Raw genomic sequence first — 19,013 nt, forward strand, 5'->3', positions numbered from 1 at the left:
ATCGCTAGGTCGCCGAACACCAGATCGTCAATTGCTTGCTCAATGCTGATCTTTGACCTCTAGTCCCTCCAATGACTAACGATCTCCAATTGCTAGCATTTCCAATCATCGATTGCTAGTCAATAACCAGTCATCAGCTTGCTGATCACTAGATCACTGATGGGCAGCCCATCTTTCTTCGATCATTGAACTCAGCTTGCTGATCTCTGACCAGCCCATCTTCAGCTTGCTCATCTCTGACCAAACAGTTGGGACCATAATCAGCTTGCTGATCTCGAACTCACCATCTGCTCACAGACCACCGATTCATCGGTCATCGGTTATTTGCCAGCAGTTCGTGACTCGAACTTACTAGTCAACCGCTTCCTGTAGTTCCTAGATCAGAAGTTATACAACATACTTCTCGCTACTGGCCGTTTGCCATCACACTAAAGTGATCGGTAAACGTTCGACAACCCTCATCAACGGCTTGCCAACAGGGAACTACTTGTGAGTACTCTCCAACTGCACAGTAACCACGATACTTGATGGTTAACCATTGATTAACATTCGCCAGATTGATTCTATTCTAAGGAATAGCATCAATCCCATCAGGGCGCGTGGTAAGGCTAAGCATGGCCTTCCTTTTAAAGAAATTCTCTTTGAGAAGAATTCTTACACTGAGTATCGTGCCTGATCCTTTACGACATGAGTCAAGACTCCAGCGTCGACAATCTTCCATGCAAAAGGATCACCAAGGAGTTGTCCCTTTGGGTCGATGTCCACACCATGTTGGAGTTCGATCAAGGGGTAAGACCTCAGGTCTTCATTTGCACACTGGACCTAAAGGACACTTACTCCCAGGTCCAAACCATCCATCTAGGAAGATTGGAAGATTCAGTCTAGACAAACAAGAAACACCAGTTCAAGGCACTGTGCTTCGGTCTTTCCTCTTTCCACTACACCCATCCTGGTCTCACAGGATCGGCTTCTGTCTCCGCTCTCTCGGGACGACTGACTGACCTTAGCAGACTCAGTGGCAACCTTGCATTAACACTGGAACTTCTGAAGTCTTTTTACCAAGATCCAGTGATCAGAGTAAACCTATGGAAATCTTCCCTACTTCCCTCCCAGGAGACTGGTGTATCTGGGAATGATTCTAAACACCAATCTCCACAAAAACCTCCTTGAAACGAGAACAACTTCCATTCCAGGAGACTTGAGTCGGAAAAAGAAGAAAGGAGGGACCATAGTGCTGCACCACACGACCTCAGCCCTCTGGACAGAGCCCGAAGGTACTTTCACTTAAATCTCTTAAGAGATGAAGGCCAACTTTCCGGTCCTTCAGCAGCCTCATCGGTTCCTAACAGACCACTCAGTGATGTGATGGACGACACACCACACACCACACAGAGAATCACATCAACAAGCAAGTAGGAACGGGCTTGTAGCCCCTTCCCATCTAATAGTATAAACACTAAGATGGGCCAAAGTCCGTTGGATACCACTTTCAGCCCGCTTCATTCCAGACTGGAAGAACGTGCTCGCCGACAATCTGTGCACCGCATCTCAGATAAGGTATACCAAATGGACTTTGGATCGCCATGTAGCCAACAAAGTCCCGACTTTACGAGGTCCTCCAACTAGGGGGTCTGTTTGCAACGCTCCTGAATCTCAGGCTACCGTTGCTCACCAGCCCTAGACCTCAAGGCTCTCTGGCAACAACGGTGGGTACAACAATGACGTTTATATATCGTCCCTGTTTTATCTGGAGAAGGGCACTCAACAAGGCTAGAGCATCGGTCAACCTCTCAAGGACTCTCCTAGCTCCGCTAGGGCATTTTACAGAACGATCTCCAAACGTTTTGCAACTCCTGATAGAGCCTCCAAGAGAACCCTCTCCACATAACAGACAACCCACTTCGACACCTACCACAAGCTATAGCTTTGCTATGATTGTACGCCTGAAGACTACCCAATACCTCTTTGTGAAAAGGTTGTCTAGATATCTGAGGAATTCCTCAGCATCAGTCTACCAGGCAGTATCACATCTTGTGTGGTTGGCGTCATGTGAAAGTTCTCTCCACTCGATACCTCCATTCCAGCAATAGCATAATCCTCGAGTATATGCAAGAGGAAAAGACCCCCTATTCAGTTTCGACAGGTAAAGATGATCACTCAATCTTGATCCTTCACCTTCAAACTGAAAGAAAGGGACACTCTCTCATCGATAGACTTTTCCTAACTCATACGGACTTACAACTTGCCTTTCCCCAGTCGGAATTGAGACCTTCCTCTCAGAACATGGTTCAAATCTCCGATCCCTAAAGGGACCTCCTTGTGTTCCACTTCACCAGGCAACAAATTTTCTCCTGATTTAAGACCACAATGTTCCTACACACTCGGACAGCAACCATATGAGTCAAAGAACTTCATGGTCTCTCTTTCGACATCGCCCATTATTGAGAAGGGCGAAAGACGATGTTCAGTTTCGTCCCTGAGTATGTCACCAGACAGTCTCCAGAGGTGACGGATCCTACAAAAGTCTCAACTAGATCATCCGTTACTGTACCCAGGGTAAGGTAGGAGACTTTACTTAAAGAATATGGCAACAGCCTGCCCGGGTCCCTCCTCTTGTCAGCACTGGGAGAGACTAGAGGAGGATCACCAAAACATCATCTTGACATGACGACTCACAGGGTCAGGGGCATGACTATGCCCCTGGTCCTTCTTAGCAGATTACTCTGTGACGCAGGTTTTACATGAAAGGATGTGAATGCTCCAGGTGACTTTCACAACCTTTCTCTTGCAAGACGTGACCCACAGGAACTCGATACGATCTCTATTGGTCCGGTGGTGGCTGCACAACAGCTGGTTGTATACCTCAAGCTCCTTATTGGACAATTAGCAGAAGGTTGAGGGTACTTTACCCGGATTTAGTCTGCGTGGGGAAAGCAGCATCCTGGGTTCTCTGCATAAGCTGACCTCAAACCACTGCAGGTAAACCATGCTCCCTTGTGTACCTAGTATTAAGCTAATACTGTTGCGTCCCCATACCCTGGCGAAGTGGTATTGGGAAGTCTTGGTTACGTTAGGTTTTACCTACATAGACTCGGAATAACTTTACCTAGACATTCACACTTCTGCACGTCTCAACACACAGCTTGCGTAGGCCGCGGACCTTGCGTAGCAAGGTTCAGCGAGGGCAGGGACTCTTTATTTTTGAGTACTAATATACTCAGATAAGGAGTCTCCGGGCAAAGCCAAAAGCCAGATAGGCAGGGATGTCCACCCTTCCTAATGGGTGAGTCACCCCCAATAAATAGCGTGGTTTCTATTCCAGTTACGGAACAGATGACAAATTCGTAGATAATTTGTATTTTTCCTAACTATACAAACCTTAGCTATTTATATAAACTTGCCCGCCATCCCTATCCCCCTTGAAGTCCTACCTCGAAGCAAAGTGAATAAATCACAGGTGTGTGAACGGGAGTGGTAGCAAGCTAACCCCCCTACCCCTGCTAACTAGCGGTGTGGGTAGTTAACCCTCGCTAAAATTTTAATGGCTCGTCATTTCAGCTCCGTCGAAAGTATAACCCCTAATAAATAGCTAAGGTTTGTATAGTTAGGAAAAATACAAATTATCCACGAATTTGTCATTTTTCTAGGTTCTGATTTTCTCCGTATCCTTAGAAAGTAATTCTATTTTGGGGAAGTTTCTATGACAAGTTATCACTCCTCTATTGCTTGTTTTAAGTGTATATATGTATGGTGTGAGAGCATTTGAAATTTTAACTATAAACAAACCTCTAATTTTTCTGCTATATGCTCAAGACCTGCTCGAACACCTGCCAGTACTTTTAGTGTCCCATCTAGTCGAGTAGAGAGGTCTTCTTGCATAGCCATTGCTTCCTTAGCCTTCTTACTCAGTTCTTCAACTACCACAACCATTCTGTGAAGAAAGAATTTTAAGTTATTGTTATGCAGGGTAAAACGTATTCATGCAAATAACTATTTCAACATAAATCCAGTAGTGAACTTAACCTTTTTAAATATGTAACTTCCCTGGTAGTTACATATATATAGCTTAAATCTCGCGTTTCGACGCGGCACGACAGAAAATTCAAATTCGTGGCGATCGCCGCTATGACAGTAGGTGGTCATACATGAGCGCCATCTCTCATAGGTTATCAGAACGATTCCCAACATTCTTCAGAAATTCTATATCATTGATCAAGTCAACACCTTGGGAATTCGTTTCGTGGATATATTTCTTTATTCTACAATTTGTTCCGTAACCGAAATACAAACCACGCTATTTACAAAGGGTTTACTTTTAGCGCAGCTGAAATGACGAGCCAATAGTTTTTAACGAGGGTTAATTACCCCCGCGCTAGTTAGCGGGGGGTGGGGAAGGGTAGCTTGCTACCCCTCCCCCCTCCACACACCGGTGACTTGCTTCACTTTTTTTTGGCTCGGCGGTGATCAGACGTGTCTGTTCATCGCCTTCGTGACAGCCTTTAATTTTCTTCTTTTTCTTTTCAGCTTGTGTGATTGGTTGGAAGTTGACCTTCAGTTATTTTCTTTTATTTAATATGCGGACATGCCCTGGAGTTGCCGGCCGTCCTTGTGGGACTTTCATGTCGGACGTGATTACGGATCCTCACACCCTCTGCCCTCAATGTCGGGGCCGACGGTGCGACCAGGATAACATGTGCCGTGAGTGTAGGGAGTGGTCTGCCTCCCAGTGGGAGAGGTTTGGCCGTCGGCGTAAGAAGAAGTCCAAGAGAGACCGTTCTCCTCCGGGGTTAGCCTTGAAGGAGGAAGGTTCTCGGGACTCTTCTTCCGCCGCCCAAACCTCCTCCGAAGCTCCCCCTCGTCCGCCTCCTAAGGAGAGTCGTCCGAGTGGGAGCGCAGGCCCTTGTTCTGTTTCCCTACCTTCGGTGGGGGGAGAGGGCGTCGCCTCCCATAGCGAGGCGGTTCCCCCTCCTCCTCCGGGGGAGGTTATTGATAATAATACTTTATCCAGTGATGATCTGTTGCAGATTTGGTCGTCCCTGGGGCTTAAGGGCTTGCCCTCCAGGGTCGCTCTTATTGACCTTGTCTCGTTGGGGGCCGCTGTTAAACAGTCGCCGGTGGTAGCGGAGGTAGACCCTCTGTCTATTGTCGACGTCGTGGTGACAGAGGCCTCCGACGTGGCTGGGCCTTCCGACGCAGGTGCTGTTGCTGGTGATGGTGCTCTAGGCTCTCCTCCTCCTTCCGTGCATCCTTCGAAGGGGGAAGTGAGTCCTTCGGTCTCGACTGCTGCCCAGCTTCCTTCTGAGGGAAGTGTTTTGAAGGAGACTCCCCTTCGGAGGACCGATGGTCCCGACGATCTCCCCCGAGGCCGCCTCCGCCGTAAGGCTCACCGCCCTCTACGCCACAAGGGCCTCCCTTCCCCTTACAGGGGGACTAAGAGGCGCCTTTTTGGGTCTTCGTCCTCCGGGGGGGACTCTCCTCGTCAGCCTCAACCGACTGCTCCGCCCTCCTTGAACCTCTCTGCGGACCGCTCTCCATCTCCTGCCGGATCTTCGCCTTCTGGAGAACTCGTCACCCGACGGGCAACGGTCCCTTCGGGGCTAAGGGATTCTTCCCTTACGCGAGCAGGGCCAGCGCACAAGCGCTCTCCTGCTCGCCAGCGATCTCCTGCTCGTCGACGATCTCCTGCTCGCCAAGACTCTCCTGCTCGCCGACGCTCACCTGCTCGTCGGCTCTCTCCTGAGGTTCGCCCCCCTCGCCAGCGCTCTCCTGCTCGTCAGCTCTCTTCCGAGCGTCAGCGCTCATTTGAGGACCATCGCCCTGCGGTCTCTGACCACCCTTTAGTTCCTGCTGAACTCCCTGCTCACCATCCACCTGGTCCTGTGGCTACGCAACATCGTGCTGCGCGTGTGTCAGAAACACATGTTCGCCAACGCGCCAGCGATCTTCCCGTTCCTGCTCGTGAACCTATCCTCTCACAGGACACGCGTCGACCTTCTGCTCGCCAGCGATCACCAGCTCGCCAGCGATCACCAGCTCGCCAGCGATCACCAGCTCGCCAGCGATCACCAGTTCGCCAGCGATCACCTTCACATGCTGCCCGCCATCGCACGAACCTGCATGATCGCCCGCTTACGCATGCTGCTCCTCATCGCAATACCCTGAACGATCGCCCTCCTGCGGATGCTGATCACCATCGCACCCTTTCTCGCGATCATTCACCTGCGCATGCTGCTCGCCATCGCACAACCCTGCACGATCGCCCGCTTACGCATGCTGCTCCTCATCGCAATACCCTGAACGATCGCCCTCCTGCGGATGCTGATCACCATCGCTCCCTTTCACGCGATCATTCACCTGCGCATGCTGCTCGCCATCGCACAACCCTGCACGATCGCCCGCTTACGCATGCTGCTCCTCATCGCAATACCCTGAACGATCGCCTTCCTGCGGATGCTGATCACCATCGCACCCTTTCACGCGATCATTCACCTGCGCATGCTGCTCGCCATCGCACAACCCTGAACGATCGCCCGCTTACGCATGCTGCTCCTCATCGCGCAACCCTGAACGACCGCCCTCTTGCGCGCAATCATTCACCTTCACATGCTGCTCGCCATCGCTTACCATCACGTGGTCATTATCGCCAGCGATCTTCTTCACCTACGCGGCAGCACGATCCCTCGCCGTCGCGCCATCGCTTGCGTTCGTCGCCTCGGACACGTGTTCATTTACCTGCCCACCCTCACGCCCACTCGCCTGCGCGCCCGCGTGATCGCTCGCCTGCGCGCCCGCGCGCCCGCGCGATCGCTCGCCTGCGCGCCCGCGCGACCGCTCGCCTGCGCGCCCGCGCGACCGCTCGCCTGTGCGCCCGCGCGATCACCCGCGCAACCATTCGCCTTTGCGCGACCGTTCACCCTCGCGCGACCATAGTTCGCGGCGAATTCCACAGCCGGTGGTAGCAGCAGGGACGCGTGCTCCTAGACGGCACTCGGGATCACCTCCATCCAAGCACAGGTTGGTATTGCAGGACGAGGACAGGTCATTACAGCATTCTTCCCCACCTTCTTTTCAGGCAGGTACCGTCGTGTCCACTCCAAAGGATCGCCCGATCCCTTTCACCTTAGCGAGGATTTCGGACTCTGTGTCCTTTGAGCAGCAGACTTGGTTTGGTCCGCTGGCACGGGCGTTAGTGAGGGTTATGAAACCAGCACTCGCCGGCCAGGGTAACAAACCAGCGGCTGTCTCTCCTACGCTGAAGAGAAAGAGAGGAGTGGACTTCGTGGTGACTTCCCCCAGGGCGAAGTTGGTTCCCAAGAGGTCGGTCTCGAGGGTCCCCTCTCCTGCACGAGTACTCTCTCCTTCTCCCGTGGACGAGGCCTTTCCGTCCTCAGGTGAGTCCAGTGGACCGGTAGTCTTCCCCCCGGCACCAGGGGGGGAGACTTCGCTTCAGGCAGGAGAATCGTCTCGTGAGGAAGGGGCCCCTCGAACCTCGTTGTTGGGATCCTGTATCCCTCCTAGGAGGGAGCCCAAGGATTCCAAGACCATCCCTAAATCCTCTGCAAGGATTCGACAGGAACCCATGACTACCCAGGGGAATGTCCACGTATCACCCCAGGAAGAGATTCCTGGGGCAGGAGACTTAGCTGCCAGCCCGCAGGGAGGAGAACAGCAAGAGTCCGAACATGCCTTCTGGCAGGTCCTAAGCCTGATAAGGCAACTTAACAGTCTTACGGATCCAGTCATCCCCCCCCGTGAAGGCAAAGACACAATTCTGGATGAAGTGTTCGACGTTCGGAAGGCCCCTAAGACCAGTGCAGCTCTGCCCTGGTCTCGGGGGCTGAAGAGTGCCAGAGCTAGGGCCAATGCTCAGCTCGCACTTCTTGCCTCCTCCAGTCGTTCCACTGCCGGGAACAAACTCATCCCTCCTCCTCGCCTTCAGCAGAGGAGGTATTTCGAGATCCTGGGTGAGCACAACCTCGCTCTTCCGCTCCATCACTCTGTGGAGGAGCTGGCGAAGGGAGTTCCCTTGGAGAAACTCTCTGCCCGGCAGGTGTCGTTCTCGGCGGCAGAGATCCTTAACCACGAGAAGGTCGCTAAGTGTGCCATGCAGGCCACTTCGTGGCTGGACTTCTGGTTAGGATCTCTGGGCATCCTATTGCGATCTGAGGACTTGTCCAAGGAGACCAATAGGAAGGCCCTAGAGACCTTCTTGCTCTCGGGCACCCGCTCCATCGAGTTCTTGGCGCACCAGGTTACCACCCTGTGGGCCAACTCGGTGTTGAAGCGTCGCGATGCTGTGTCCGAGAGATTCCATCCGAAGGTCCCCGCCGTAGATGTGTGTAGGCTCCGACATGCCTCCCTCCTGGGGGAGAGCCTGTTTGAGCCTCAAGACTTGGAGCGAACGGCTGAGAGGTGGAGGAAATCCAGCACGGACTCCCTCCTCCACAGGGCCCTTACAACTCGGCCCTATAAGCCTCCAGCCCCGCCACAACAGCAGCAACAGCCTCGTAAGGCTCCAAAACAGGCATCGGCAGCTAAGAAAGTGGTGTCTAAGCCCCAGCCCTTTCCAGCCAAGGTCAAGAGGGGTGGTAAGTCCTCCAGGGGAGGCAAGACTTCTAGGGGTGGCGGCCGCGGCCGCAAGCCCTAGGGGTGGCAGTCCCCCTACGTGTCCACCTGTGGGGGGATGCCTTCAGCGTTGCGTCCGCAGGTGGCAACATCTCGGGGCCGATGCTTGGACGATCTCGGTGATCGGCCAAGGTTATCGCGTCCCGTTCACGTCATCTCAACCTCCCCTGACAGCAAATCCAGTGTCGTTGAGCTCCTATGCCATGGGATCGGCAAAGGGGCTGGCCCTTCAGGCCGAAGTCAAGACCATGTTCGAGAAGGGTGCTCTCCAGGAGGTCGTGGACGGCTCTCCAGGCTTCTTCAGTCGACTCTTTCTTGTAAAGAAGGCTACTGGAGACTGGAGACCCGTCATCGATCTCTCGGCTCTGAACAGGTTTGTCAAACAAACCCGGTTCAGCATGGAGACAGCAGACACGGTCAGACTTGCGGTGAGACCACAAGACTTCATGTGTACACTGGATCTAAAGGATGCGTACTTCCAGATCCCAATCCATCCGTCTTCCAGGAAGTACCTGAGATTCTGCCTAGACAACAAGATCTACCAGTTCAAGGTGCTGTGTTTCGGTCTCTCCACAGCTCCTCAGGTGTTCACCAGAGTGTTCACCCTGATTTCGACTTGGGCGCACAGGAACGGCATTCGTCTCCTTCGTTACCTAGACGATTGGCTGATCCTAGCAGACTCGGAGTCGACCCTTCTTCGACACCGAGACAGGCTTCTAGATCTTTGCCAGGATCTGGGGATCGTGGTAAACCTCGAGAAGTCCTCTCTGCAGCCGTCCCAACGACTGGTTTATCTAGGCATGCTAATAAACACCAATCTCCACAAAGCCTTTCCATCAGACGACCGGATAGCAAGGCTGAGGAGGGTGGCGGAACCTTTCCTCAGGCGAAAAGAACTCCCCGCCCAATCGTGGTTGCGTCTCTTGGGCCACCTATCCTCCCTGGCCCGTCTGGTTCCAAACAGCCGCCTCAGGATGAGATCCCTTCAATGGCGGCTCAAGTCCCGGTGGAATCAAGGATCCGATTCCCCGGACACTCTGATCCCAATGGGGTCTCTGGAACAGACGGACTTGCGGTGGTGGCTGGCCGACGAGAACCTGCGAAAGGGAGTGAGTCTTCTCGTCCTTCCCCCGGAATTGACTCTGTTTTCGGACGCGTCAAAAGAAGGGTGGGGGGCGCACGTTCTGAACCAGAGGGCCTCAGGCCTTTGGTCAGAATCAGAAAAGTGCCTACACATCAACCTGCTAGAATTGAAGGCCGTCTTTCTGGCCCTTCAACAGTTCCAACGGTTCCTGGCGGGTCACTCCGTGGTGGTGATGAGCGACAACACCACGGTAGTGGCTTATATCAAGAAGCAGGGAGGCACTTTTTCGCAACAGCTATCCCATCTTGCAGTAGAGACTCTGAGGTGGACCGAAACCCACTCGATAACACTATCAGCTCGCTTCATTCCTGGCAAGAGGAATGTGCTCGCCGACAGTCTGAGCAGGGCTTCGCAGATAGTGAGTACCGAGTGGTCTTTGGATCCTCAGATAGCCAACAAAGTCCTGACTTTGTGGGGTTCCCCGACGGTGGACTTGTTCGCGACAGCCTTGAACTTCAAGCTGTCCCTGTACTGCTCACCAGTCCCGGACCCCAAGGCACTCTGGCAAGATGCTTTCCAGCAACGGTGGGACAACATCGACGTGTACGCCTTCCCACCATTCTGTCTGATGAGAAGGGTGCTCAACAGGACCAGACTATCGGTCAACTGTTCCATGACTCTAGTAGCTCCGCTATGGCATCACGCGGAATGGTTTCCGGACCTTCTGCAACTCCTGACGGAACTCCCAAGGGAGCTTCCTCCACGACACGAGCTTCTCAGACAACCCCACTCCGGTGTCCCTCACAGGGCCGTAGCCTCGCTTCGGCTTCACGCCTGGAGACTATCCAGCGTCTCCTCGCGGAGAGAGGCTTTTCGCAACAGGTTGCGGAGAGAATGTCTCGGCACCTGCGAAGGTCCTCTGAGGGAGTCTACCAAGCGAAGTGGAGAGTCTTTTGTGGTTGGTGTCGTGGAAGGGGTATCTCTCCACTCGATGCCACTATTCCAGCAATAGCGGACTTCCTTGTGTATCTGCGAGAAGAAATGCGCCTTTCTGTCTCGGCAGTGAAAGGCTATCGCTCAGCCTTAAGCTTGGCCTTCAGATTGAAGGGCGTGGATATTTCTTCATCGCTAGAACTCTCTTTACTCATACGTAGCTATGAGCTTACCTGCCCCCAGTCGGAAGTGAGACCCCCTCCTTGGAACGTGGTTCGAGTTCTCAGGTCTCTCAAGAGACCTCCCTTCGAGCCATTACGCCAGGCCTCCGATCGCCACCTGTCTTGGAAGACGGCTTTCCTACTCGCCTTGGCCTCGGCCAAGCGAGTTAGTGAACTTCATGGTCTCTCGTACGACATCGCCCATTCAAGGGGATGGGGGGAGGTAACGTTCAGGTTCGTCCCTGAGTTTGTGGCCAAGACTCAGAATCCTGGAGTGCCGGATCCTCGGTTCGACTCTTTCAGGATCGCGAGTCTCCGTTCTGTAACAAACGACCCAGACCAGCTGCTACTATGCCCAGTGAGGTGTCTGAGGTACTACTTGAAGAGAACGGCTGCAGTCCGTCCTCATGTGCGAGCTTTGTTTGTGAGCACGGGCAGGACAAAGAGGAGGGTCACAAGGAACACCATCTCTGCATGGATTCGAAGGGTTATCCACCATGCCCTGAATCCTGACCCTCCTCCGTCACGTCGCCCTCGGGCCCACGATGTCAGGGGTATTGCTACATCCCTGGCCTTCAAGAGAAACTTCTCTGTGACGCAGGTACTTCAAGCGGGGGTCTGGAAGCGTCAAACGACCTTCACAGCCCACTACCTGCAAGACGTGACCCACAGGAGCCTCGATACGTTCTCTATCGGCCCTGTGGTGGCTGCACAACAGCTGGTCTAACCTCAGGCTCCTTTTTGGACAAGTAGCAGTAGGTTGAGGGCGTTGTTACCCGGTCTTAGTCTGTGTGAATGAAAGAGTATGTCTGACCCTTACTTCTTTCTTCATTCTCCCCTCTCTTGGGGAAGCAGCATCCTGGTCCTCGCATAGCTGACCTCGACCTCTGCAGGTAACCCATGCTTCTTTGTGCTCCTAGTATTAAGCTTAATACTGTTGCGTCTCCCATACCCTGACGAGGTGATATGGGGAACGTCCTATCCTAGAATTCCTATCTGAAGGTCTCAAGGTCAACTTCATAGGACGAGTCACACTCTCCTCCTCACACTACTTATGTAGGCCACTCGTTCCTAGCGATGCTAGGAACCTGTGAGGTACAGGGGCTCCCTCTCTCTAGTGCTGCTCACTAAGGGATCGAGCCCCCGGGCAAGCCGAAGTCAGTAAGGCTGGGGACTTTCCACCCTTCCTAAGGGGTAAGTCACCCTTTGTAAATAGCGTGGTTTGTATTTCGGTTACGGAACAAATGACAAATTCGAAGATAATTTGTATTTTTCCTAACCATACAAACCTTAGCTATTTACACATATGTGCCCGCCATCCCTGACCCCCAAGTCAAGTCCTACCTCTAAGTGAAGTGAAGCAAGTCACCGGTGTGTGGAGGGGGGAGGGGTAGCAAGCTACCCTTCCCCACCCCCCGCTAACTAGCGCGGGGGTAATTAACCCTCGTTAAAAACTATTGGCTCGTCATTTCAGCTGCGCTAAAAGTAAACCCTTTGTAAATAGCTAAGGTTTGTATGGTTAGGAAAAATACAAATTATCTTCGAATTTGTCATTTTAAACATTTAAACTTACCCACTGGTTATATAACAATAGCTTTATTCTTCTGTCCGGCAGAGATAAAAAAAACTCGCAGCAATCGCATAGATATGCCAGGTGTACACTAGCGCCACCACGGTAGCTAGGCCGAACTATTCCTCCCAGTATCAGATTTTCTTCTGCCGCCATATTGGCAACATGGAAAGGAATTCACTCGTGTTTAACCTGGTTTTTAGACAGTATATTGGTGATGTATTCTCATATACGGCTTTTAGCATTCGCTTATTTGGTTTTGTTTGATATTCTATCGCTATGTTATAGCTTATAAGGTATGATTAAAAATTGTCAACCTATTTTTAACTAACGAAAGCATTATGGCGATACGTAAACATCTCGCCTAGTCGATGACATCACAGTCAGATGACGTAAGCTTGAGTATGACTTGCGTTTTCTTTCTTTTAATACAAAGAATGATAAGTTAATACTATCTTACAAAGTATTTAGTTATGTAAAATGAAAGGATTATGTTATTTTAAGAAAATTTTTGTCCTTTTGGTATGCTTTCTTTGGACATTCTTCGATCTGTTTTAAAGATTATCTAGCGTTCAGTTTGTTTATACTACGCAGTCCTCAGTCTATCGATATTTAAGAAAAGTAAATTTTTTCTTTAAAAACTAAGGTTTTTAAGTTGTATTAGATAAAAAGAATATGTTATTTTCCAAATATATTGGTCCTTTTAGTATTTTTCTTTAGCTAATCTGTTTACAAAGATTAAAGAAATTAGCGTTCAGTTAATTTTTTATACGACGTAGTATTCATGACAATCGATATAGTCTCACGATTCTTTGTATCGTTGTTTACTTGTTCATTTTTGGAATTCTAAATTTTTTCGTATAATATTTATAAATGTTCCAATTGTTAAATATGATTATTCATTTTTATTGGAACCCCTTAAGTAATAAGGGTGTGGACGGAGATTCAGAAGTCTTTCCATATAAATCAAAAGGAGCTGCTTGCAGTTCTTTTGGCCCTGAAGAGCTTCGAAGGGTCAGTACGAAACAAGGTGATTCAAGTCAATGCAGACAACACCACGGTATTGGCCTACATTGCCAAACAAGGAGGAACACACTCGATTTCCCTTTACGAGACAGCGAGAGAGCTGCTCATCTTGGCAAAGGAAAGACAGGTGACCTTACTTACAAGGTTCATCCAGGGGGAAAGGAATGTTTTGGCAGACGGTCTCAGCAGGAAAGGACAAATCCTATCCACGGAGTGGACTCTACACCTAGAGGTGTGCAAGAGTCTGTGGAAACTTTGGGGTCGCCCTTGTATAGATCTTTTCGCGACTGCAAAGACCAAGAGACTAGAGACATATTGCTCCCCAGTGCCAGATCTCGAGGCAGTACACACAGATGCGTTCCTGCTAGATTGGGCAAATCTAGATGTGTACGCTTTTCCTCCGTTCAAGATCCTGTACAAAGTTCTTCAAAAGTTTGTGACAAGCGAAGGGACCAGAATGACCTTGGTAGCCCCCCTCTGGCCCTCAAGAGAATGGTTCACAGAGGTACTGGTATGGATGGTGGATACTCCCAGAAGCCTCCCTTTGTGAGTAGATTTACTCAAACAGCCCCACTTGGTAAGACACCATCAAAATCTCCAAAGTCTTCGACTAACTGCCTTCAGACTATCAAAAGACTCACAAGAGCTAGAGGCTTTTCGAAGGAGGCAGCTAGGGCGATTGCAAGAGCTAGGAGGTCTTCAACCACCAGAGTCTATCAATCCAAGTGGGAAGTTTTCAGGGAATGGTGCAGGGTCAACTTTGTTTCCTCTTCCAGTACCTCTGTAGCTCAGATTGCTGATTTTCTTTTATTCCTGAGAAAGAAACAAAGTTTTTCTACGTCGACTATCAAGGGGTACAGGAGTATGTTGACGACTGTGTTCAGGCACAGGAACCTGGACCTTTCAAATAATAAGGATCTACAAGAACTAATTAAATCCTTTGAGACAACAAAACAACAACACCAGGAATCACCAGCTTGGAATCTGGATGTTGTGTTAAAATTTCTGATGAGTGACAGGTTTGAACCCCTGCACTCTACATCTATGAAGGACTTCACTATGAAAACCCTTTTCTTGGTTAGTCTGGCAACAGCCGAGAGGGTTAGTGAAGTTCATGCTTTTAGTAGAAATGTGGGTTTTCAGGACGGTAAAGCAATCTGCTCATTACAATTGGGTTTTCTTGCTAAGAACGAGCGCCCTTCCCAACCTTGGCCTAAGGCCTTTCAGATTTCGCACCTGGCAGACGTGGTTGGAAATGAGCTAGAGAGAGTTTTATATCCAGTAAGGGCCCTCAAGTTTTACTTAGGCAGAACAAAGACTTTAAGAGGCAAGTCGGAAGCACTGTGGTGCTCGGTGAAGAAACTTTCCTTGCCAATGTCCAAGAATGCTCTGTTTTACTTTATTAGACTTCTAGTTAAAGAGGCTCATTCTCAATGCAGTGAGTCAGACTTTTAGTCTTTTGAAAGTAAAGACTCACGAAGTAAGAGCGGTGGCAACTTCAGTGGCATTCAAGCAAAATCGTTCCTTGCAAACCATTATGGACACTACCTTCTGGAGAAGCAAATCTGTGTTCGCCTCACACTATTTGAAAAATGTCCAGACTCTATATGATGACCAATATACTCTGGGACCGTTTGTAGCACCGGGTACAGTAGTGGGAGAAGGATCCGCCACTACTTTCCCATAATCCTAATACCTTTTCTTTCTCTTGGAACTTTTATTTGGTGTTTTTATGGTTGTCTTGTGGAGATTGCGACAGTCTTCCGCAATCATTGATTTGTCAGGTGGTGTTTTTTGTTCCTTGAGAGCGCCCCAGAATGGGTATTTCTGGGCTCCGACCCGTGCTGCCCAGTGAAATGCTCCTTTTACATAATTTCTAAGGTAAAAACTGCTATGAATTTACCAGAGAAAAATTTGTATAGGAATGCTAGGTTGAACCCAGCTCGCTCACCTTAATAAGGTGTCGGTATAATACTGGGGCGTGAATAAATCACAACCAGAGGCCTCGCACCATTTAGATATCTCCTGTCAATATCCCCGAACAGCAAGGTGCCGTTCAACAACCTACTACTACTAGCGATCCCACGCCAGTGCCGTCACTCCTTTTTCATAGCACGCGCTATCCAAACATTTTTTGCCTCGGTGTGTGAATTTCGCTGGTTTACCTGGATTTACCTCAAGATGTCGGACTCTACTGTCACCCCATTTAAGTTAAGTACCAGATCTATGAGTTTAGATTTTGGAGGGGGCCTTGGCCTTTTTTGCTTATATTATGACAGTTTTATATTTCACGACCCTGCGTGGGTCTTTCATGGCGCTCGGCCTCCTCCTATCTCTCTCTCTCGTCGTTCTTAACGCTTTACAATGAGTCCTCCATACTGATTGTTTCTCGTTATGAACTTTCTTGGTATCCACGGTTCACACCGTATTATTTTATTACTTTGATGTCCTGTTATTACGATATACGTTTGCGTATTCTCGTTAGGTTGGCATGCCTGGTCGCCTTCGGGCGTTTCTATTCCATTATATTATTACTTGGATTATTTAGGTTCGCACGCCACGGACTGGCTTCTAATTATTAGCATCATTGGTTTTTCTTGCATTAGCTCGAGGGTCTTTCATGAGTCAGATATTAGTTTTTCATTTTGTTAGTACTTCACTGACTCTGTGTTATGTTGGTAGCCCTGCCTACTCCCAGCGCCGTCAAGCTTGGTTTTCTCCTGTCTCATGTTCGTTCCCTCGTTTGTTTTACGATTGGTGTATAGTTATTTTTATTATTGTTATCATCCAGCATGCCTTCCTATCTTATTTTACCATGTGTTATGTTTATTATAGTGTTATTAGTCTTTCCGCGTGATCATATCAATCGTGGGTCTGGCAGGTTGGTATACCTGCTATCGCCCCACTCCTAGCCTCCCTCCCGCCCGATACCCCACCCCAGGGTTACCTCCCTCTCTCTCTCCCATATCGAGTTAGAGTCACTATGTTGCGTTATGTTCCCCCTCCCGGGGCCTTTCGCTCTCTTTGCATGGGCGGTTCCCGTTGATCTGTTAGGCTTGCTATTATTATACATTAACGTACATTACTTACACTTTGTACTACTCTACCCGGTCGTAGTCGTTTTCTTTCCGTCGCTCGTTTGGCCAACGATCGACGGGAAGTTTTCTGCTCAGTCCGTGGTACCTTGTCATGTTATATTATTTTATTCAGTTTTGTACATGCTACTCCCTCTCGGTCCCGCACTTCACGGACCCATTAAAGATCCCTTCCCCCTCTATGGTGTCCCGCACCTCACGGACCTCATATAGATATAAAAATAAAGACTTTAATTACGGGATCCCCGGACGTAGCTTTTATACATTAACATCTGGTCGAGTTGTTTAGTTGAGCCTCCGGAGCCAACGTTACTCATTATTACTTGGATTAACTTTATATATTAGTCACATATATATATTATATATACGATCCTAGTTCTCGACCTTCCCTTCCCTCTTTTGATATGATCACGGTTACGGTCTGACTTATTCTTATTCATATACAATCAAAATAAATTCTTTTATCATGATATTGATATATTTAAGCACTCCGGGCCCCCGGGCCCCTAATTTGCTTTCATTCAAGATACTTGATGTATATACAGTATATAAAATTTTTTTATCATGATATTGATATATATAGATATTTTAAGCTCCGGGGCCTCCGGGCCCCTAATTTGCTTTCCTTTAAGATACTCATATATCTTTTATCTTACAGACTGTACGCTGTGCGATGACGGCATGTGCCGCTGTCCTCCATCAACCTTGCGGCCATGACGTGTGTCGTTCGCACGCCCACTGTTCTGTTCAAGTGGATGACTTAGCTGTTTGGCATCCGGACAATTGTGTAGTCTGCTACACAATGACCTCCACTGTAACATCTGACTCGGTGAGTGCATTTTCATTAATACAGACTTGTAGGGAGTTATAATTAATTTCGATGGTTTACTTTAATCACGATTATTATTTTTAAGGCCACAGTCCTCTGGACTTCCCGCATGCCTTTCACTTCGTGTCTACGAAGTCCACTTTTTCTTTGGCACAAATATCCCTCGCTAATAGTCTGTTCTCTTTCAGAGCACCCAACTTGAAAAAGACACAGCTCAGGCTACCCTCAAGATCTGGATTGGCGGGTTCGCCCGCAACGTGAAGGCCAAACAGCCTTATATCCTCTCTGAGGAATGGTGTTCCCGCCTCTACCCCCATGCTAAAACTTCAGCTGCGGTCCCCAAAAAGTTGGCGGACCCTATCATCGAGAGGATCGAATCTCTTCTTCTGGCCCCGGACCAAGAAGAGACGGGCGGCACCCTAACTGAGGACGTCGCTACCCTCAACCTCAATGTGGAACCCATGGCTCTGGATGATCCCGACGCAGGAAGGGACGTAAGTGAGTCAGGTGGTTCCCGGGCTAAGATTCCTCTCCCTAGCCCGGCTTTCTCTTCTACTTCAGAACACACTTCTTTTCAAGGTTTTCCGGGGACAACCGGGACTGATCTCAGTCCCCGGCCTGTTCCCCCCAAGGTGAAGGCTCATCGTAAGCCTTTATATAAGACCCACAAGTCTTCCAAAGACCACAAGTCTTCGAGATCATCATCCTTGAAGGCTAAATCCTCCTCCACCAGAGTCTCTCAAGACCCAATTGCTGTGCCCTCAACCTCTCACGGAGTAGCCTCCGTTCTGGCACCTGTCCCCCCCCCCCGGCGGAATCATTTAACGCGGTGGATTTTTCAGAGAAACTGTTTGCTCGTTTTGAGTCGATGCTATCGTCTTATACGCAGCAATCGCAAGAGAGGATAGCTTCTATGGAGAGCCTAGTTCAGGGACTCATGCGCTCGGGCTGCCACCGCCACAACAGCAATACCCCATCCCCGACGCCTCTTAAGCTTCCTCCTTTCAATAAGAATAACCCTTGGAGGTTAGCATTGCATGCCCCCTTCTCGGAGGGTATGTTGTCAATCGAAGGTTTCGGTACCCGGCCTCTTACGGATTATGAATTCTACCCACCGCGTCTTGAATTCCCCTTACCCGGTTACGCTCGCCTCACGGAAGAGGCTCTGATTCTATTGGATAAGGTCCCAAAGGAAACTGTTATTTTTCCTAAAGAACAGGCACAGTCTGTCTTGGTCCGCGTGTTCAATGAGTGGGACTGCTTGAACACAATGATTACGGCCTACAAAAGTTCATATACTATGTTTGTGGCCGACGACCAGACCCCTACCCCATGTGCGACCAAGATCATAGAGATGGTCTTTCAGGCTATCAAGGAAGAGAAGCCTTTACCTCAACTCAGGGAGACCGACTTAACCTCCCTTCTCTTTCCGGGAGACCGACTTAACCTCCCTTCTCTTTCCGGGAGACAATGAATATTGGCGGAACGCCTCAGCTACCTTCTCGGTAGGTAAGTTGAGCCCGGACTGTTCCTCGACTCAGTTCAGCGAACGGCTTCCCAAACTCCCGGAGTCTCTCATTAAATTGGAATATGAGTCGAGGTGTAGATTCAGCTGATCCCTTAATTCGAT

General features: G+C 49.7%; 1 protein-coding gene across 1 annotated transcript in view; it reads right to left on the reverse strand.

Annotated features, from left to right (window-relative positions):
• CCDC151 (Coiled-coil domain containing protein 151) overlaps window positions 1-19,013 on the reverse strand; it is a 197,044-nt gene that overhangs the window by 20,832 nt on the left and 157,199 nt on the right. Inside the window, exon 10 of the mRNA XM_068376116.1 lies at window positions 3,787-3,931. Within this exon, the coding sequence (XP_068232217.1) occupies window positions 3,787-3,931 (145 nt within the window). The remainder of the gene's footprint in view (window positions 1-3,786; window positions 3,932-19,013) is intronic.

The sequence above is a fragment of the Palaemon carinicauda genome, chromosome 6 (assembly GCF_036898095.1).
Source record: "Palaemon carinicauda isolate YSFRI2023 chromosome 6, ASM3689809v2, whole genome shotgun sequence".
Taxonomy (NCBI): Eukaryota; Metazoa; Arthropoda; class Malacostraca; order Decapoda; family Palaemonidae; genus Palaemon; species Palaemon carinicauda.